Genomic DNA, 22,558 nt, shown 5'->3' on the forward strand with positions numbered 1-22,558 from the left:
TCGTTGTTAGTATTTCTTCCAGTTGTCACAATCTTATTGATGTTAGCCCTGCTAGCCACTATGTCATAATTTTGGCAAAGAAAACAAATACAGACAATAGTGGGTCCCAAGCGAATGAATCTTCTTGATTTTTTTGTCTACATGACTAAAACCTGCAAAGTGAATGACATTCCCGTTAACATCAGGCTGATTTTGGAAGTTCTGTAAGCTGGCCAGCATTCTAAAACTAAACAAAATGTTCAACATTAGCTTTGACACTGAGATCAATTCAAAGTCAAACACCGAAGGCTCCCAGCCAGATCGCAGGGATCTTTTTGCGTAGCAGCCTGCACCAGGTGTTACTTTTTCTGTGATTGCGTGACATGGCAACCTTTAGATAAGGGATAAAAAACACCTGCACTGCAAAGGTAGCTGGGAAGCTAACAACGTGTTTTTCTTTTATGTCCCACATTTACCTCGTTAATTTTAAGTGTTAAGGCTCTGTAATTACTGTACATAGCACAGATTCTTGCACTTTCTGCTTATTTGCACTTCTGGTGAGATGCCAAACCTCATTTCGTTACTCTATACTTATATATACTCGTATATGTGTAATGACAATAAAGTTGAATCTCATCTCTCATCTCATCCTTATGTGGGCCTTCAAAGCTCATACAGGTTTTATGTTGGGCTATAGAACTTAATCTGACTTTACTATAAGTGGCTAAAAATACCTGGTCATCTCAGAACAAGATGTACTGAAACCAAAATAATGAATAGCTTGCGATGTTCAGCATGAAATATTTCTAAAAATGTTTGGCTCAACTTCTTAACAGGAAACCTCTGCACATAGCATTCACATCCATCACTGATGATTTTGCCAGAAACAGAAGATCATAAATTACATCTGACCAAATATTATCCAGACCCTGAGTAGAGCTGAAGAACTACACCTTTTTTATTTATTACCAAACTCATCCATCATTCTCCAAGACACATTAGATAGTGAAATGTGCAGAAGAGTGTTGAGGCGTCATTAAAAACACCAGCTGTAGCACAACTGTCAGGCCCATGTAGTAAAAACAGCCAAAGACATTGTTTTAATGAACCCCGCTGGGGGCAGGTTCTTGATTCAGAGGAGCAGGGCGATTTAATTTCTTTCCTCTTGCACTCAAATCCTCTCTGTCCTCCCTCTTACCTCATGGTATGAAGGTGGCTTTCCTGTGCTAAATTCTGGATATTACTTTAACTCACTGTCAGATTAAACAGCTATGGAAACAGAATAGACATCTTCTGGTTAATATCCGCTCTCCTTTCTGTGTACAACAGACGCCAATACTGCAAATGTGGAGGCCGTCAGAGGACACATCTTTACGGAATTGCATTCAGAGAGATTATTCCCAAAATCTGCTGAGTGTGAAGTACAACCAGAGAAAGTCCTACCAGTATATTAGTTTCCTTTCTTGGCTCAAGCTCAGAGCCTGAATTTGATGTGGAATTTCACTATTTCCTCTCAGGTCAGGGAGATGTCCCACTTCTTATTATAGCCATGAAAACGAGGTTAACCAGGGGGTGTAGAATATGTGTGTGTTTGTGGGTATGATTTAGTAACAATAAATGTTTCCAGTCTTCCATTGAAATATTTACCCAACCTCCTGAAAAATTGCCTCAGGGGTACTTCTGATTGTACTGTTTTCATGGGCTATATTAAAAGATTGACGGATAGCTCTGCTGATATAAGTGCTAGCTCAAGGCCACCAGTGATGCATTAACTATTTCAGTTAATTTTGTGATCTACAGCTCCCCGTAAAACATGGGTACTTCAACCTTGATGATACATCACATTCAGAAGAGTCTAAATTATTCCCATTAGCATTAGGCAAGGCAAGGCAAGTTTATTTATTTAGCACATTTCAACAACAAGGCAATTCAAAGTGCTTCACACGAGACATCAAAAGCATCATGACAGAGGAAAGAAAAGAAGCATTGAAATAGAATATTTAAAACTCACTGAAATTATTAAGCCTGAACATATGTTCAAATAAAAATAATTCAAATGAAATTAATTGAAATAAATAAAGTAAAAATATAAAAAGTATAACAAAAAGTTAAAAGTTACAGTGCAGAGTTAAAATTTAAAATCTTATTAAAATTGTTTAATGAAAGGCAGCTGTAAACAGGTGTGTCTTCAACCACATTATAGGCCTTTTAGATTTCAAACAGATACCTGGTGCAAACAAAATTAGTGTGCGCTCTTTTTTTTGCTTGAAACACAAATCGTATATTTCAACTTAATTTTGGACAAAGTAGGCTCTACTCTATGATAACACATAAATATTAATCAATCAATCAATTTTTTTTGTATAGTGTCAACTCATAACAAGTGTTATCTCGAGACACTTTACTAAAAGCAGGTAAAAGACCTTAGTCTTTGTCTTTTAACATTACAAAAGAGCAGGTAAAAGACCTTACTTATTGCTATATTACAAAGACCCGGCCTATCCATGCACAGCAAAAGTTACAGTGGTAACAGTTTTTGCGGCTCATTGTTGATTTTGCTGTACATGAGTAAAATTGAAATAGAAGTCAAAAAAGCTCAGATGTTTATCAAAGCAGACCACACGGCCTCGAATCCTTTGTTGCTGTCAGATTAAAATGAAAACATAGAGTGGGTAACATGAAGATCAACAACTGAAGGTGCAGCCTATGAATTGCAGCGAAATATTAAATTAATAAAAATGTACAGGGTTGAATTAGATTTCATGCTTATTAGCTAGTTCAGCACAGAGCATATGATGAATAGTACGATGTAAAGTTTCTCCTATTGTCATATCATCTTTGTAAATGTTAACAAAATCTGAAAAACATTTATTAGCGTTTCAAATTTAACTCCAAACATCTGCTCTTTAGTGACTTTACAACCAGACTGTATCAAATTCAAAGCTCAAGCAAACTGCTCAAAACAAAACAAATTATTAACATACATCCGTCTTATTTTACATACTTTAGAGGCCACAAAACACGTCACTCGTTTAGTTCTGGAACACGTAATGGAATCATCATGAACAGAGGGAGAGTAATCCACGGGATTCAATGCAAAGCTCTGTGTGTTTATGGAATTCAGTGCATAAAACAGGGTCTAACCACAAAGGATGCCAGGCAGATTTGAAGCATGGAACAGTTCTTGCCTTACTGATCTCTCTATAGTAGTATCGTAGTATCACACACACATTTACACACACTATGGAGTTTCTGTTGACTCAGGAGAATCAGCAGCAGCAGCATCAGCAGTGTCTTTGATCACTTAAATCTTCTTTTTTTTTTTTTTTTTTTTGCTGCTTCTGCTCTGTTCAAAAGCCAAATCCTGGAGTAACAGTGAGAGGTTCGGATGGTGGAGGACAAACAGGTCACTCTGTCAGCCAGCATTCAGAGCTCTCATTATCATTCCTGCAATGTAATAACTTCCTTGAATGGAGAGAAAACAGAGAGTCAGCATTTCTGAAGTAGTGACACCTAATTCTTTAAGCTCCTCTTTTACAGAAAATAAGTTACTTGGATAAGATTATAGACAAGTTCACACAAATAAGAGCGCCTGTTGAAAAAAACATTATGGAAAGATTTGACATCCCTTATCTGAGTTTGCATTAGTTATGTAAGTATTATATCAGGTTTATATTAGTACCCGCTTAGCTTAGCCTACTGTGTAACAATGTCAATTTATCCGTTGTGGGATAAATAAAGGAGTATCTTATCTTATCTTATCTTATTTCAATATTAAACCACAAGAAATAACATGTAAATTATCTTTTAACATGCAGATAGGCCATTTAACTCCCTGTGGGTAGAGGCAGGCTAGCATTTCACTATGCATTTAGTCTTATGCTTTGCTCACTAAACCAGGAGCTGATAGTAGCTTTTTATTTCCTCTAAAACCCAAGAGTGATAAAAACGAACCCCTTTTAGTTTTGATGAAGGGGGAAATGAGCTACAAAGAGTAAAATATATTTAGCACAGGTTGTAAACATGCATTTGCGTTTCTGAGTAGGAAGGCTATGTGTGGCACATTTTGCTGACCACCTCCGCCTGTCTGGCTCTTACTTACACAATGCCTTTCTGGAGACTTCAAAACTATTATTTCCACAGTGAAACAACAGGAGCCATGTCTTTATCCAGTCAATGCTAAATAATGGCCTGTATCCAAACACAAACATCTTAGCTGGAAACTGGATCACTATGAACTCCTCGTGGTCTATTATCAGAACATCTTTTTCCTCTTACCTGTTTGTCTTCAGTCGTTAAACTTCACTGGGTGACTACAGTTGTAGGACTGTTGATAAATCATCTGCTCCTCTCTGAGGAAACATTAAGCTCGCATGCAGCCCTCTGGAGTGTTTTATTTTTTTGGTTCCTGATGTGTTTATCATGCCTTGGTTTGGATATTGATGGTCGACACATTTTCTGTTGGAGCCTGTTTCGCATCACACCACTGTGCTGACACAAAACACAGAAGCTTGTCTCTAACCATTTCGTTTTGTTCAATGTCCTTGCGTTTTTAAAACATTGGTGCAGTGGTTAGCACTGTTACCTCACAGCAAGGAGGTTCCTGGTTTGTGTCCCGTCGGTCAGGGCCTCTCTGTGTGGAGTTTGCATGTTCTCTCCGTGCATTTGGGGTTCTCTCTGGGTACTTACTCCCACAGTCCAAGGTCAAGGTCAAGGTAAAGGTTTCTTTATTCGTCTCCCTAGGGAGAAATTTGTCTAGGATGCTGGGAAATCGCTGCATGGACAATACATCGAAGACAACATAAAAACAGTAATTACAATGTAAAACATTTAACTTCTCCGTGCTACAGTACACACACACTCACTCCTACAGTCACAGACGCATGCACACTGTGCACATATACACGTGCCACTCCAGACAGTTTCAACATGTCTACAGTTATCGGTACAATGGGGGCCTCCTGGTTTTCCGTTCCTCCTCTATTTTTTGCTCATTAATGAGCTTAACTGAAAAAGAGTTTTTAAAGCGGTTGTGTTTACACAGAGGGACCCTGAACCTTCTCCCTGAGTTCAATAAGACATGCTCATTAGGGCAAATGGTGACTCTATAGTGCCCGTAGGTGTTAATGTGAGATCGGTTTTTCTATATGTCAGCCCTGTGAATGGTGAACAGTGCAGGGTGTACCCCGCCTCTCGCCCTGCCCCTGTGGCGGGAAAAGCGGTATAGATGATTGATGGATGGATGGATGGATATTTTGATCACTTAAAATTAGGGCTGTCAGCACTCACTAAGTAGTTAATCGCAATCAATTAAGGTCTGAAATGAATGCACGTGTTTTTTTAATCACGTGCTATTTTTTCACTTCAGACAAGCTATCTCCCTGTAGTCATAATAATGAAAAAGAACAACACTGCTGCGTCTTTGAATGGCTCAATTCACTTCTAGACGTAATATCCACGTTACGACATCAAACATTTCACTTTAGTATTTATTTATTTATTTTCTCATTTAGTTTTTGATCTGTAAAGAGTTCCATTTTCTGTGGTTAAGTCAATGTCGTAATCTCAATCTACCGAAAGGTCCTTACCTTATTTCATATTAAAAGCAAGTTTGAATTCAAACAGCAAGTGAAGTACTCTCAGCTTGAGACAGTACAAACATTTCAAAATAAAAGCCTAACAAATTTTATTTTTAATGCAAATTAATGGAATTTCAAACATGCAACTATAATGTAATCGTTACAGCCCTACTTTAAGTTTTATATGACGCAAGTCCAGGCTTTCCAACACTGATGCTTTATTTTTTAAACCCTATTGAGTCTGCACAGCTGGAGCCAAACTGTTGTGTTTAGAGGACCGTTAATGAAGCAGGGAGCCCCTCCATGGCTTCCCATTGATGTTTTAATGGAGCTGTTTGTCGCAAATTGCAGGGGCTCTGAAAGGCTACAGCTTATTTGACCTGTGTTTAATTATGTCAAAAGGTTGACAGGGAAGAGCAGTGTGAGTGTTTTATTGACCATGAAGCACATTATCAGTTTGAGTCTGCTTAATAGGAGACATTGCTTTAAAGCAGAAACTTGAGCAGAATTTACACTTCAACAAAAGTTTTTTTTTAACTGGCCATTTTTCTAGCAGGTGACACTGAACTCAACCCACCACAAAAATCTGCTTCATCGTTTTACTGAATAAGTGCTTAAAAGATGTGAGGTGTGTTTTTAATGGCAAGAGAGGTGATGACCTTCAAAGCATCACAGTAGGTTTTGTTTTTCATTTTCACAGCAAAACATCCCTTTTTTCCCCTATGTTAGTATATCACGAAGTGTGATGAGTAAAAGATCTCCTGGGAACTGTCCAAAATCTGTGTTAGGGTGTATTAGATGCTACAATGGATCATTAAAATGTGATTAAACTAAACAATCATACAAGGAAGCTTTTTCCTGAATATTCAGTTGTTCTGCTCATATTTATAAAGTTCTGCTCAATAATACAGCCTTTAATAAAGAAAGCGCACGCATCTCGACTGATTCAAAGCATAAAACTAACTCCTTAGATGTTTATTTCTATCACTAATGTGATAGTGGGGAGACATAGCTCAGTATTCCAATAACAATTTTCACATTATCAGCAACATTTTCCTCTGATTTCTACTGTTTATACCGGAATTTGCAGAAGCTGCTCTTCTATTCCAGAAGAGAAACACGTATGGGTCCTTTGGAGAATATTAACAAAACACCAAACTGTCATCTCTCAGTCTGTGGTTTACTATCTGAGGCAGGATGTGTTGAAGTAGGACTGACTGGACCCTGGTCGCAGTCTATATATACATGCTTCCAGCTGCCTGGATGATGACTGTGAGCCCTGTTTGTCTTTCCTGGATGAACCCCTGCTGTATGTGACTGTGAATTTAAAGGTCAGCTTCAGCCCCCGTGACACCTGAATAAAAGAAAGTGATGCCGACAATTTACACCCAGCACTCTCAGGAATCATGTTTGAAGACGAGAAGAGTTTTCAACCCAGAATCCACTCATTCAAACATTTCAATTGGGGATTCATGAATGGAATATTTTGGGTTACAAGCATTAAGTCAGATCACCAAATTGTGGGACATTAAATGGCCTTTAATAAAGTATTACTCATATCTTGTTATTTGAGTATTGTTGTCACTTCTCTTTCTCTAATGAAAGAGTGTATCAGTAAGTTATTGAGGAAAATATTGTTGTTTTACATCAAAATCCCTGTAACATGAGCAAAGGCTCCAGTAGTGGTGCACAGAGCTGCTAAGCTAAGACAGTCCATGTATCATGTTAATTCTGTAAAGGCTAAAAAAGGTGTATCTTAAAGAGTTTCAGTAAAAAGTACCAACAAAAGAACAACTACTCACTGAAATTTCCCATAAAAAACTTTTTGAAGAAAGCCTAGTAAATGATGTCCTGCCTCTGACTTGACAGATAGCCAAAAATAGTTTGGGTGATGACCCCATTCAGGTTTGTTTTTATTTATATTATACAAACCTGTTCATATTTTCCATAATTATGGGGTGAGCTGCATGTGTGAACGCCAAACAGCTAATTTTTTCATCTTGACTTTTTTTCCTGGCAGCCTTTCCAATACAATTTCTGCATGTAGTCAGTGTTAGCTGTTGTGTGAACAAAGCAGCTAATATTCAGGAAAATTCATCAGGAATGACCGATAGGGTTTGATCTCATTACCAGTGAGTGACAGGCGCAACTGTCTTGCACATAATGAACCTTCTTTATATTATTTGCTGCTTGTAGGTTCTTTACCACTCATTTGTTTATACTGTTCAATTACACTTATAATTGATTGATAATTGATTGATACTGATGGTTCAGACTTTACATTTACTCGAAACAAAGCAGGAGCCTCTTCTTAATTTTTTATTGCAAATCTCAACTTCACTCCCAGTTTACCAAAGAATACTGCAATATATCACCAAAATATCTCAAATTTAACATACAGAAAATCACGAACTTCCCCTGTCCAAATAGTTGATCTAGCCAATTTTGTTTTCAGAATGACAAAAGTAATCAAGATGAGAGTAATTTAAGAAATGTTTCACCTTTTCAGTCTTAGACACAGAATTCAAATATCTGTTAAATGTTACTATGTTGTTATTGATGAGCTGTGTTTTTGCGGCATGAAGAGACCGCTGTTAGATGCATCCGAGTGGAATTGTCTTAAATAATGCCAGAGTTCATCACATGAAATACTTGAACTTCAGCTGTATCCAAATGTTTGGCAAAAGTATGTGGCTTATTTGCAGATTTAGAGAGAGTGGATCCATGTGCTGCAGGTTTGTTTTGAACACCGTCATCTGGTGTTTGCTGGTAACCCTTGAGATCAGAAAGCTAAAAATCCCCACACAATTAGAGATCAGAGCAGAAAATGCTGGTCATACTCCATCTTCCAGGAGAAGAAGCTCTTCTTTCAATAGCCATTTTTTAAAAAAAACCTTTGATTAAAATTGGTTTGTGCTCCAAATGTCTAAGAGATTAAAAGTCTCGCCTGTATCTCAGCTAGATGAAATGGCCAAAAACAGGTGGTTAACCATTTGCTCAGTAAAGGCAAGACGATAACATTCAACAGAAAAATGCAAAGTGCATTTGTTGTTATTTTAGATGCAATGTTGCAAATTACTTGCATACAAGTAGATATTTAGCAGAGGCACTGCATTAAGTTCAGATTTTTACAGTTTGGTTACATTATACAGTGGTTGTATCATCATACCATTGTGATCATACTAACAGTCCTTAATAGTGTTTGTCTTGGCAGTTGAGATTTGTCATCTATGAATATAATTTCTTTCAATTTGTAGCTTAAGTTCACTAACATTAGAAAATTAACTATCATCTGTTGTCATGGAGACAGAAATCATCTGCGTTATCGGCTGGGGAAATAAAAGTAAGATGCCGGAACATTGTAAATTAGATTAATTTTCTAAATATACCATAATTGATTACCATTCAACCTGTAAAACCATTACTGTTGTTATTCGTTTGTAGTCCTACTTTATTTATGTATTATAGTTGTCATTATGCTATTCAGATCACTTTATTTATCCCAGCCTACCTACCGAGTCTATGTACAAAACACTGACTGTAGAGAAAACACCAATTATGATAGAAAACAGCAACTGGATTGAATTTCTAAAGTAAACGATGCAGCATAGTGACAGTCAAATGCTCATACCTGCCGGTATGTCTCGCGGTGAGCCAGGCCAGTAAGTGAAAATAATCTAAATGGCACGCAAACACAGAGTATCTGATAAAAAAAAAAAAGAAAATGTGCTGCTATCAGTAATCACAAGAAACAGTGCCTACATGTGTCTGTTATTATGTGAATTTCTATAGTGGAACAATTTAGTCTGCTGGGAGCTTTGGTGAAAGTACAAGTAATCACAAACACACAAATGCACTCTTTTTGAAGATTAGACAGACCTCCTGTTATATGACATATTGGCAAGATCTATTTTTTAATAGTCTTGCACTGCATCTATCTTGGCCAACACACAGACAGTAAAGATATTTATTTTGACTGATAATGAAAAAGGAGCCTAATAGTTTTTTTTCTGGCTGTTCCAACATCGTAACTTCCTTATATGGAAATTATTATTCAAACCTCTGGAAGTACTTACGAAAATATTCCCTGCTGACCTTAAAAACTCTTATTTTTCTCTCTCTGATGGTTACAGTAAGTGATATTAGCAGCCTGACAGATCATGGCACTGAAACACACAACCTGATTTCTACTTGTCCAGGACATGTTGAATTTAAAAAATAGTCCATCATTTCCCCACCTTTGGACAGAGTCAGGCTATCAGGCTTGCTGTTTACCCTAATCCTTGTTTATGCCATGCTATGTTACAAACCGGATCTTAGGCTGCAACAAAAATAGGAGTTGAAGACGAGGTATACCAAAATAACATCAAATTTATTAACGTTATGAAAATAATTTGTGGAACGAAATCAAATAGCCGCGCTGTCACAAGGGGTTTGAGAACAAGATGAGAGCCCACGTCTGTCCTGACAGGAGTATTATATTGATGAGGACTACACTGGGCCCAGGTGTGGTTTATTCACTGATGACGACCCCGCCTTGACAGGAACCTACAACAAAAAGAAGAACCAGCAGCACGAGAACACATGCAGATGTGGAGGGGTCGTCACAGCTATGCTATGATAACAATCTACTGGCTGTAGCCTAATGTGAAAAAAAAGTACAGTCAGAATCTAGCGTAGTATAAAGACTGAAAACAAGGAGAAAAAGCTACCACCGTTAAAACAAATCCTGTTCAGCTGTAGGCCTACATCACCTTACTTTTGTACAGTATTGCTTAGTAATAACTTTGGAGGCTTACAGAGCATGGTTAAAGTTTACCTATGCTAACCATTTTTTTTTTTTGGTTAGCTAGGCTTAGCCTACCCTAGTGTCACTGTAAACCTTCAGATATTGGAGTAGTTACACATATCTGACCTTCACTGAGAAGTAATTTTAAGGTATTTCATGATGTCGTCCGAAACTACAAGAGACCAATAGATTGTGCTAAAGCCAGGCTAGACCAACCCACTGCTAGCTGTAGTTGCCCTGTAGGCTAATCAGCATTTTGGTATTGCTCTGCTGTACTCTCTCTAAGAAGGTAAATCGCATTTTTTTTTTCAATGTTGCGTGGAGCAATAGTCTTTTACTGTAGCTAGCTTAGCATCTTAACATCGACAACAAGGGAGACAGCAAGCTTGGCTTTATCAAAACATAATCTTTACCGAAGAAACTTACTGATTCAATTCAAATTCAAATAACTTGATTTATCCGTTAGGAACTTCATTTGTTTAAAAGAGCATCAGTGCGCATACAGCGAGACACAAAAACAACAACAGAAACACACACACACAAGTGGCTCTATTAAAAGTATGATAAATAGGTCATAAATAATTGTTATAAGCAGTTAAAAGAGTGGTGTTAAAAATAAATAAGAAATAGATCATTTGTTCATGAGCCTGACAGATGTGAGAGCAAAGCTTGACGTGGCTCGATTAGTCCGGAAAGTGAGAGATCTGTATCTGTGGCCTGAGGGGAGACGGTTGTAAAGATGGCAGAGTGAGTGTGTGCTGTCTGAGGCGATGTGTTGTCCTTTTAGTTTTGTTCTCCTGTTGTAGATACTGATCAGTGGTTCCTGCGGCTGTCTGACTATTTTGCTGCTTATTGTTATGATCCTGTTTAATGGGTTACGATGAATGTTTGACAGAGACCCAAACCAGGCTGTGATGTTGAAGGTTAAAACTGATTCTATAAAACATTTATGCATAGTTTAGGTGTGTTTTAACTTCGTACAGAACAAGTTTAACAGTTTCCTTCAGTATCAGACTTAATGATAAGCTTGGCTAACTAGTTGCTAGTTAACCTGCAGATATAAAAGTTTTGGCCCACTGTTCTTCTAAATGTACTCTAGTAACACTATAGCTCGCTTAGCATTAAGAATGGTGGAAACAGAAAGCTTGACATTGTCAAAACTAAATCTGCATACTAGACTCTTAGAAGATTAGTCATTTGTACTATATGCTTGTTTTTAAACATATAGTAGGTTAAGCTACACCTTCACTGGCTCTACATGAATATTTAACATAAATATATTGAAGTCCTAGCGATCCACACAGTTTTCTTTCTCTCACTCTGATGACCTGCACTTCATTGCTCGTCACAGATGTGGCTTATGGATATTCTTAGGTTTCTCTCAAAACAAAAATGTCTTTAAAAAAAAAAAATCTCTTGATTTTCTTCCAGTAACTCCTTTCCTTGTTTATTGGATATCTTCTTTGATTCTGTTAATTCCACCTAACAATTTCAACCTCATTACAAACATTCAAGTCTTAATAGCTTAAATGTATTTATTTATTATCAAAGTACATATCAGGACACTACTCTTCTGTTTTGTTCACCATTCAGCTATTTGCTCAAGGATATTCACATATTTTACACTTGCAATCCAACACTGTGACCAGTTTGAGATTTTCCATTTGTCAGAACACTAACTCATCATCTGCTTCGTATCAAGGTTCTTCCAATAACATTGGAAGTCTGTCTCAACAAAACAAAATGAAACAAAAAAAATGATTTTGAAAAAAGTTGGATTTTACTAAACGTTATAAAACACACTTGCCTTTACAACTTTTTTCCCCATTCTTTTTTCTTTCAGACACATAACTCAGTTTCGTTTCCCAAAAGAAGTTTAAGTCAACAAGCCTTGAGCTGAAAAGGACAAAATCAACTGGGAGATTAAATAGTTATTATTCCCTTTGACATAGTTCATTGGCAAACCTGTGGAGACAAGGAACCTGATCCACTTTGGATCAACTGTGCCGTAAACACATCCAACATTTTGGTCCAATGAGACAGCAAGAGAGAGCATTAACAAGAGGGAAAAAGGGAAGAAAATTTGAATTTGTCAATTTCTTATGGACTAACTGGCTGAAATATAATGGGGGTTTTGGTCAGTTAACTGAATTGTCAAAACCCTGAAGAGCACATTTTGAACTACTCTGTGCTGTATGGGTAAACTGTTTAATGTATCGGGAAGACTAAAAGTGGAGACATTTTCTGATGGGCCTTGTTCAGACTGTACAGTCAGACAAACACACTAAAGGTGGAGGAAATGCATCCTGACAGACCCAGACAGCTTCGTATTTCAGGTTTATTAGATTAGAAAAGTCACTTCCTGTCGACTGTGAAGGAAAACAACATGTTAACTGCAGCTTGACAACATCTGTCTGAATTCAAACTTTGAATCACGTCTAACAGATTATTTTATTAATAAGCCTGCGTAGGGTAAATGTTTTATACAAAGTGACATTTTGAACATTAGGTCACTCCCTAGCGTTCTAGAGCAACTGTGTTTAGCTTACGTCATCAGCTGCATAAATCGTGTTTAGTAGTCAGTTACTTTATAAATATTATATGCTATAGCAATGTGCATGCTTGGTAGCACAAAAAGCTCAAAATCTACTAGATCTGCAATAGTGCCGATTTACTTGGCAGATGTGTAGCAGAATCAGGGGGTCCAATGAGTTGCAATAGCGTGTCTAAAGTGTCCTTCAGGAAAAATATAACTACAATAAAAGGTGCAATTGATCCAACTCCCTGCACTTTACATGAAGGAAATTACATAAGTCAGCCATTAAAGTGCTGACAAGTATTGGCACTGTGAGTATTGTTTTATACCGGTCACAATGCTTAAACAAAAGTAGACTGTGACGTTAGTAACAACAACAACAATAATAATCAGCATCTTTTAATCAGTGTGAGCCTTTTTTAGTAGATCCAATTCTACATAAATCATCCCAGCCAGCATGTCCATGTGGGCCCAATATGGGTCACATGTTGGGTACAGAGTGGGCATGGGCTAGAACTGGGCAAACAGTGTTGGTCCCATTTGATTCCAGTAGGTTGGGTGTGGGCCCACTATATGGGACACATAAGGGATATTTATGGGAAAAGTTGGCATGGGCTGGAACTACTTAACACTGTGTGGAAACCATATTGTTATAATAACATGGGGGCCACATGGAAAGTCCATGTGACCAGACTATATGGACCCCATAAGGGATACATCTGGGCTAAGTGGGCATGTGCTGCATCAGGTTAAGCCCATGTGATCTGACTATATGGGCCACTATAAGGGATACTTACGGGGAAAGTAGGCATGGGCTGGAACTTTGTAACTTCTTTTGGTAACCATATATTTTAAATATCATGGGGCCCAAATGGGAAGCCCATGTGGCCCCTCAATTAAAATATGCGGATTGATTGGATGTTGGCTGGAGCTAGTCAACACTTTGCTGGACCCATATGGTTAAAGGCAACATGTGTGCTTTCCAAAATGGCTCCAGATGGAAAAAAATGTGGGCTAAGTCGACATGGGCTGGAGCTAAGCAACACTCACCCATATGGTTAAAGTAACATGGATCCCACATGGGGAGCCCATATTGGCTGTCCACAATAGCCTCGTAAGGGGTATACAGTATGTGAATAAGTTGGCATGGGCTGGAACTGGTTAACGTGGCTATGGGCCCCATAAGGGGCATATGTGGAAAAATTGTGCATGTGCTGGAGCATGTTAACACTTTTTGGGACTCATGGTTGTCCTAACATATGTCCTGCATGAGAAGCCTATTTGTTCTATATGAAGGTATATGTGTGGGCTAAGTGAGTATAGGCTTGAACTGGGTACCATGCCTATGGGCCCCTTAAGGGATATGTGGGGTAAATGTACATGAGCTGGAACTGACCTATACTCTGTGGGATCCATATGGTGTTAGGAATATCGGTCCCACATGGGAAGCCCCTTTATGCTGACTATATAAGCCCCATAGGCAATACATATGGGCTAAGGGGAAATGGGCTTGAACTGGGTAACACTTTGACACCCCAGTTGGTTGTATTATTATTCATCCCACAATGGAAGCCCATTGGAAACTGGGTAACAGGGGTATGGGCTTCTTAAGAGATATTTATATGCTAAGTAGGCATGGGCTGGAACTGGGTACTGTAAGTCTATGTGGGATCCATATGGTTATAGTAACATGGGTCCCATATCTGAAGCCCATGTATGCTGACTACATGGGCCCCATCGAGAGCAGCGCTACTGTAGAAATGCTTGAATTAACATGTCAAGTTAAGCAGGCAATTATTTGTTTTACTCGCAGTAAAAGTTTGCCAGTGTTCCCTATTAGACGCAGATCTTGCTAGATGTTTTGCCAGTCATTCCACCTGAGGAGGCATGTCCCGATGGGAAAAGTGATGTCGGTGCATACCGTCATTACCGCAGATTAATGAGGGTTAGGGCCTACGGTATTACCCTACAATGCCTAATGAAGGCGGTCTCTGAGAGTAGCATGGTTGATTGTGCCAAATCCAGGTGATGAATTGCTAAAATACTAGGACAGACTTTGAGCAGCTGGGAAGTAGAAGTATCCATATGCATTAGGCCAACACTACCAATGTTACCCTCTCCTACCCTGATATTCATTAATTTCCCCATCTGTCCCCAAGTGGAAAAAGGTTGAGAAGTAGCAAGTAGATTTCTGACACAAAAATATACTTGAGTAAATTTGAAGAGAGCAAAGTATATTTCAGCGAAGGACTATTGAAATTATTACACTATTTGTTTTACCGGTGTGTTAGTATAATGTTAACGATCACTGGCTATAGCCTAATTGTACAAATTCATATTATAACCTGCCTCTTTCCATAAATCTTGTTATAAAAACACTTTATTTGATCCCATTATGTCTTTAAATTGTTGAACAAGCTAATCAAATCAGACTCTAAGAGAAGTTGAAACGACATGCTTGGTGTGTACCATGCAGCTTTTGGCCTAAACAAACAGACACAAAGTAACTATAAAAATTTAAGTTAAATGCAATCTAGCTTAACAAGTAAAGTGTCAAAAAGACTCAAATCTTTTCAAAGTTTTTAAAAATCAGGTCAGTAGTTTTCCGTAATCTTGCTGAGAAACAGAAAACAAACGTCACAGACGACAAGCTAATAAAGATCTGTGGGCTTGATTTCTAATAATCAAGACCCCCTTTGCTACCGCCATCTCAACCTCTATTACCCGTTCTGCTGTCAACAAACCAGACTCAGTTCATTGAAGAAGAAATGTCATGCAATAAGAGCTAAGACATAGCCTTACTTCTGCAGGCAATTCAAAGTAATGAGGTTCTTCTAATTTAATTTACATTATTAGATTTGAGTTCACCCTGAGAGACGGTTTACGTCGTCAAATAAAGGTCAGGGTGACGTGCTGAAAGAGGGACGACAGCTAGGCGACTTAATACTGGCTCACTCAAGCCTGGTCTATAAGTTTAGTACAGTCAGTTCGTGGACAGCCTGCAAATTCATTAAGGAATAGTCTCTATGAAATGTCCAAAGTGGAGGGACTTGATTACTCATTCAACTGTGCTGACAAGAAGACCCCAGGTAGGCCTTGAGCTGTACAAAAATCCTCTAAGGAAAGAAGTAATTCAAGTTCAAACACTTGAGGAGTTTTTTTTGATTGTAGTAAAGGAATCCCCAAAGATCCAGGATGCGTAGACAAAAATGCGCATCAGCATCCTGGATCCCATTGGCTACTGTATATAATCTAATGACAATTTAGTGTTTTAACATAATAAACAGACATCTTAATCGCAAGTGACGCTATTGATCCGCTCTTCGATGTTGCGCCCTAACTTGAACTCTAATTTCACTTCTCAAGTTGCAAGTCGGTCTGTAAAAACTGTCAATAGACAGAAAAGGAAATCATGGCAGGTTTAGTTTCATCACTCACCACTGCCTACACGAAAAAACTTCGAAAAGTTGCCCATACCTCCTGGAGATGTGACTGTGTCTGATATCAGCAAATTAGTTCTGAGATTAAGAGACACCAAAAATTTACCTTAAATGAACAAATACTTTCAACAGATGCAAGGGAAATATTCCAGTTTACAGGCATGAACCTTCAGGTTAACCATTCCAATTGATGACCAGACATCTGCTGCAACAACGAGCTGAAAAAGTGAGTTCAAGGGAGAGACAGATGAAGAGAGGTGGAGAGAGATAAACAGACAGAGAAGTACCCAGCAACAAAACAAACTTTTCCAAGAAATTCTCAAATAACAGGATAAGTATGACTTATAGTATGACACATGATGATCATTTTAGCTGTTGGAGTAGGTCCATGACAGCAGATGGATCCACAGGAGCTTGTGAGACAAGGGAGGAAAGATATAACGTTATTAGCATTTAGATAGAGAGAATGAGCAGTATTTTGATTCCAAATGCTCTACAGAGTTCACAATCTTGAATAACTTCCTTTTTTATGAGCCATGATTAATATGGGAACATTTCAGAAAGTAGCTGCCTGCTGTGATGCAAGACAGTAAAACCAATACAACAGCTATGAACCAATTGAAAACAAAGCAACGAAAAAGAAAACATGTAAGTTGCAGCTTTTAAAACCAAATGATGAGCTGAAGGGTGCTAAAAACAAGTTGGGAAAGACTGTAGAGTTGATACTTGTTCAGAATGAAAACATCTGTAGGAATATGTGTCAGTTAATCAATTTATTCTAAACTGTTACGGATCGAGAAAACTAAGAGGAGGACCCCGACGCAGAATTAACAAAAACTATTTATTCTTTAAACCAAAAAAAGGCAAACAAAAACTTACTTCAAAAATCCAACAGTAGAAAACAAGGAGCCACGGGTAAACTAACATACAACCTACCCACCAACAAACGACAACGAACTGACGCAGAGGGGAAGAAACACAGACTAAATAGACATAGGGGGAATCAGACACAGGTGAGACTAACAAGACACAGGTGAGGACAATCAGGGCAAACAACATGGAGGAAAACACACAGAGGCAGGAATAAAATACAAGAAACACTGAAGACAGCTACAAAACTAAATCATGAAACACTAAAGACACACAGAGCTCAAGAATGAACAAAACACCCTAGAACATAAAGAAACACTAAACACTGAAATACAAAACTAAATAAGACCAAATCATGACACTAAACAGTTTATTTTAAAGCTATTTTAACTTTTTGAACCCGAGTTAAAAATCGTGGACTGCTGCTATCTGACATTCATTGGCCTCCAAGTCATCCCAATGAATGTAGGAGGTGTGTTGCTTTGACCCGAGGTCATTTGATTTTCATAATGATATCAGTTTGACTGTTTGCTCAGTGGAGTTGACGCGTTCTTGTGTAAAGCCTTCCCTCTGATATATTATTCAATTAGATATAATCTGTAAAGCGCATGCCATTCCAACTCTTATGTTTTGATAAGTTTTTAATTAACTTCACCTCCGCCTGGCCTCTGTACTGTACCTCAGAATGAGCTCTTGATTTCCTATGCTTCCCTTAATCTTATAAAGCACATCAACAACAAAAGAAAACCCATAAGCTCTTAGCTGCTCTACATACTGGTCTGTTTATTTAAAAGAAAAGAAAATAAACTCCTACTGTGGTCTGGTGGTGCTGAAACCAAAACCTCAGATTCAGGATGTTTTAGACTGTGGAAACAAGTTCTCCTAAATGCCATTAAAGCTGCGCTGTACAGGGATGTGTTTTCTCTGTTTCCATAGTTACCACAGAAACAAGACAAGTCAGGCCCTAACAACACGGTGGTACATTATTCATGTTGCAGTATCCTGAGTTCATTACGTAATGTTCAGAGAGATAAATGATGCAGACAGGTGTGACCTCTTGATGTCAAAGTAATTTATCTACCAATATCCTTCTCTCTCTTTTTTTTTAACATATGTGTTCTGTGATTTTCCCTTTTTCTGAACCTGATTTCAAACTCTACATTTCCATGAAAAAAATGCCATAGGCTTCTCAAAAGATATCGCACATGTTGACACTTTTGTTATTGTCAGTATCCAGTTTTAACTGAAATTATACGTTATGAAAAAAATCATGTTGTTTACATCAAATTGACAACGAACAGACAGGGTTACATCTGCGATGTGTCCCGTCTTTTCTTTCCCTCTTCCTGAGAAAAGTTAAAAACTGTATTTAGGACGACTTTTGTATAATTGTTACTTAGGACAACTAACAGTTTTCTGCCTATCTCTGCACCTAAAATAGCTTTGAAGCATTGTTTTTTTTGCACAAGTGGATAAGATAACACCGCAGGTTCATACATAATTTGATCCAAACTGCAAGCGTTTTGTCTCTTTTTTTTGTTGTTGTTGAGAAAACGCCTACTTCTGTCTATCTAGACTGCTGCAGATACCATCTTACTGACACAATCTGACACCATCTTCTTGTTATTGACTAAGAATCTAAATGTGATGTGATACAACAATTCTGTAACAATAGCAGCATGAGAACACGTCTGCTGGTGTTTACTTTGGATTGAAATGTAATGATAAAAGGATGTAATGAAACTGGATGCTGAAAGCAAACTGTAGAATGTCAGATTGTTGGAAGATCGGGAACGATCGCATTGAATGAAGCCAAAGGTTTTATTGCACCATAAAATTCATAGTGATCAGTGTAAAACTCCAAAAATAAAACAAAAAAAATATATCAGACATGAAAACAACAATCTTTCCAGGCCTCTGTCATTCAAAGTTTAGTTTCCCTTAACCTAGATTGTTGTCTTTTAGACCTGAGGAGTTATTTTGTAATAAGTTTGACATGATAAATACAAATGTTTTAAATTAAGTGTATTTTCAATGATTTCTGCATTTTTTCAGTTCAACTTTATTCATCCCTGAGTCATACAGCTTGCAGCGTAAATACTCACACAAATAAGGAAGAAAAAAAAACCTCACTCCTTCACACACACACACACACACACACACACACACACACACACACTCGTGTACAACAAACAAAACAGAATTCATCTAAAAACTATGAACTGGCGGTTTCCACTGAAAGGATTCTGTTTGTGTAGAAAGCATTCCATCGTCTCTGATATATAATACAACAACACTTTCAACACTGTTCATCAGTCAAGGTGTTCTGAATACTGTAGAAAAAACATACAGCAGCTGGTCTTTATTGACATTTATCAACCTTGGAAATCACATGCACCAAAGCAACTCAGCAACAGACTCTTACTGTAGTTCACTGGTTGCGCAATAGAATAAAAATATAATATTAATTTTTATAGAATACAAAGAAGTTAGTGTGCACAAGTGCCCCTTTGTGAACTTAATATCAGCATTGCAGCAGTGGAGATATGCAGTATATGTATTTTGAGTTAGCAGGCAGTATGTGGTTTCGGACACAGCCAAATATATGAGTGACAAATGTGACTCACCTTATTTATAATATGATTTCAACAAAATATTATGAAGAGCTAGAGAGAAGTTTAAGTAAAAGTTTTCGAAGCATAAACGTTTTTTATATCTAAGTTATTATCGAGATCTAAAAAATATACAGGCATATACAGCTAAAGCACTTAAGTATCCCTTGAAGTTAGCTGTGCCATTGCTGTATTGGCTCATTTACTAGCTACGTCTTTCTTATCTCCATAGCAATGTAAGATTAGTGTTGCTTGTGTGCAACACATTAATAAAGACAAGTGATAATCATCGCTAGCTTAAGGTCATTGGTCGCATTATCCTGAGAATGTACCTGATCAGAGGTGTGGATGGTGAGTAAAGTACAATATTCACAATAAACAATATTCCCTCTCTCTGTCAAAGGCAGATGGAAAGAAACGCTGTAGATTTGTGAGTGAAATCCCTCAGTTAACTGAGACGAAATGTCACATGATTGTCAAAAATATACAACTAATATCTGTCCGTTTGAAGCTTACCAAACATGAATAGACAGAGTCATCAAGAAGCCACCTGACTTCAACCTGGACTGCGGGTGAAACATTTGATCTTCAGTCAAAAGGTGTGAAAGAGCTTTAATGGGCACAATATGAGGCCTAAGCGTGATGCTCCACCTCCTGTGTGGTTCTTGTGCTTTTGTGTTGCTGCATTTGTAAAGTCTTACTGATTCTGCTGCTCATTTCTCTGATCATGGAGGTGTATAAGTATGAATTAGCAACTGAAGTCTCAGCTCATCAGCGCTGAAGTCTCCCAGATCCATTGGGGTTGGCTGTTTAAGTTTTCAAGAGGAGGACTCTTCAAAATCAGGGACACCCCATCTCCTGGTAACCACTGTGACAACAGCTATGTTTTACACATTCAAGAGACTACACAGGTCGCTCTATGTCTTCCGACCCTTACGTTTTTTCCCCTCCCACTTCACTGTCATCTTTACCGCCCTGGAGAATCTGAAGTGTTTTGTGCTCTGAAAATATTCTTGTTTGATTGACAGGTTCACTGATGAAGATGAAGGTACTCTCCAGAGGAGCCTGATGATGCAAGCCTTGTGTGATTGAACTCCCAACTTCTGAAGCACAAAAAGACACTTCAATATGGCGCAGCATGTGAGCGAAATCACTCGGGGAGGAGGTATTTCCATAAATGCAAAAGATAAAAACAGGAGATGGCATCATGTTTACGGTCAGGTTTCTTCATTAGACAGTCGTGAACATGAGACAAACACTGTTTTGTTTTCTGCTTTGAAAGGAAGATATAGACAGAGAGCACAGGACGGCAACAAAGAGGAAAATTCATACTGAGTGTGTAACATGGATTTCTCTTTTCAAAAGGAACATCATGTCAGGCTTCAGTGAATGTATGATTTGCGCTCAATCAAAATAAATAAAACATGCAACATCGAAGCATCCGAAATTCTGCTTGATGTGGATTAGTACATTCAGAAACATTTCTTAACACAAACAGTGCTGGCATATGTTCAAACAGACTCAAAAACATGTCGGAAAAGAAGAAAGATACATTCCATACTTTGGTAAAATGTACGCCTTTCTTAAATTTGGGATTTTTTAAATGATCTACTCACTTTACAGAAAATTGAGCCTTAATGTATTTCTCATTAATCAGAACTGTCTTTTACATTCACCAGTGATCCATAGTGACAGACAGCAGTAGTTCACCATGATCTTTGCTCAGCAAATGGGAAACGACCACTTCAGGAGTTGTGTGTTCACAGGCTTCGGCTGTAAATCAGAGACATGTGGCAGCATGTGTAGGTTAATCGAGTAAAATGTATCGCAGGATAATTAACAGGGTTATTTATTATGCTTTAGTTTATGATAATTATATCTTATATACTATAGTTTCCTAATAAATTGACATGGATAAATAAATAAGGAAAACTCAACATCTGAAAGATAATCTTATCTTATAATATAAATGAAATATGTACTAGTACTCTGAATACTGTCTAAAAATATTTCTCTGTGGTCTCTGTTCTTTTTTGGTCATAATTTAAACTTTATTTTCATCATTGCTCATTTTAGGCCTGCACCATATATTTTGTATGGAGAAGCTGCTGTCATCACCTGCAGCAGGAACACGAAGATTAAAGAGTTTGGAAACCAAAATCTGAAGACGAAAACACATTCCCCCATCAGGCAGAGAGAGAGGGACCTTAGAAAATGAATGTCTCTAGGACAAGGAGCCTTTATGACTGGTGAGTGGTGGTAAGAGAGAGAGAGAGAGAGAGAGAGAGAGAGCGTAAAGGGGGAGGGGGGTGGAGGGGTGGGTTGTCGTCACTGGGTGCTGCAGCAGCATCAGCATCACCGGTATGAGTAACAGTGCGCAACTTGGAGAAACAACTACACTATCCAGAGGAGCGCGCTTGGGGCAGCGTCCATTAACGGAGGGATTCACGAGCCTGTTTGTAAAGGACTACGAAACGCATTAATGACGACCTAAAGGTGCCAGAAACTACAAGAACTCTGCGGATGTGACTAAAAAAAAAAAAGCCATGGATTATGTAAAACACCACAGTACTCATTTCTCTATCGTCTTTTTGATGAGTAAGTACAAAAACTCACTTTTACCTCTAGAAGTGTTTCGCTGAAGAAACAAAAAAAAAATGTTGTAACTGCAATTAAACTTTTTCTTGTTCGCTTTTTATTACTTATTTTTTTCTTTAAAGTGTTACATGAGCGAATTAACAACAACTGCCTTT

General features: G+C 38.0%; 1 protein-coding gene across 4 annotated transcripts in view; it reads left to right on the top strand.

The window, feature by feature from the left end:
• The first annotated feature begins 22,165 nt into the window (after positions 1–22,165).
• The window catches only part of ltk (leukocyte receptor tyrosine kinase), a 46,750-nt gene continuing 46,357 nt past the window's right edge, over positions 22,166–22,558 (top strand). For all 4 annotated transcript variants that reach the window (XM_061062394.1, XM_061062395.1, XM_061062396.1 and 1 more), the window contains exon 1: positions 22,166–22,403. In XM_061062394.1, coding sequence (XP_060918377.1) covers positions 22,352–22,403 — 52 coding nt within the window. In that variant the 5' untranslated portion in view covers positions 22,166–22,351. The remainder of the gene's footprint in view (positions 22,404–22,558) is intronic.

The sequence above is a fragment of the Labrus mixtus genome, chromosome 18 (assembly GCF_963584025.1).
Source record: "Labrus mixtus chromosome 18, fLabMix1.1, whole genome shotgun sequence".
NCBI classification, from domain to species: domain Eukaryota; kingdom Metazoa; phylum Chordata; class Actinopteri; order Labriformes; family Labridae; genus Labrus; species Labrus mixtus.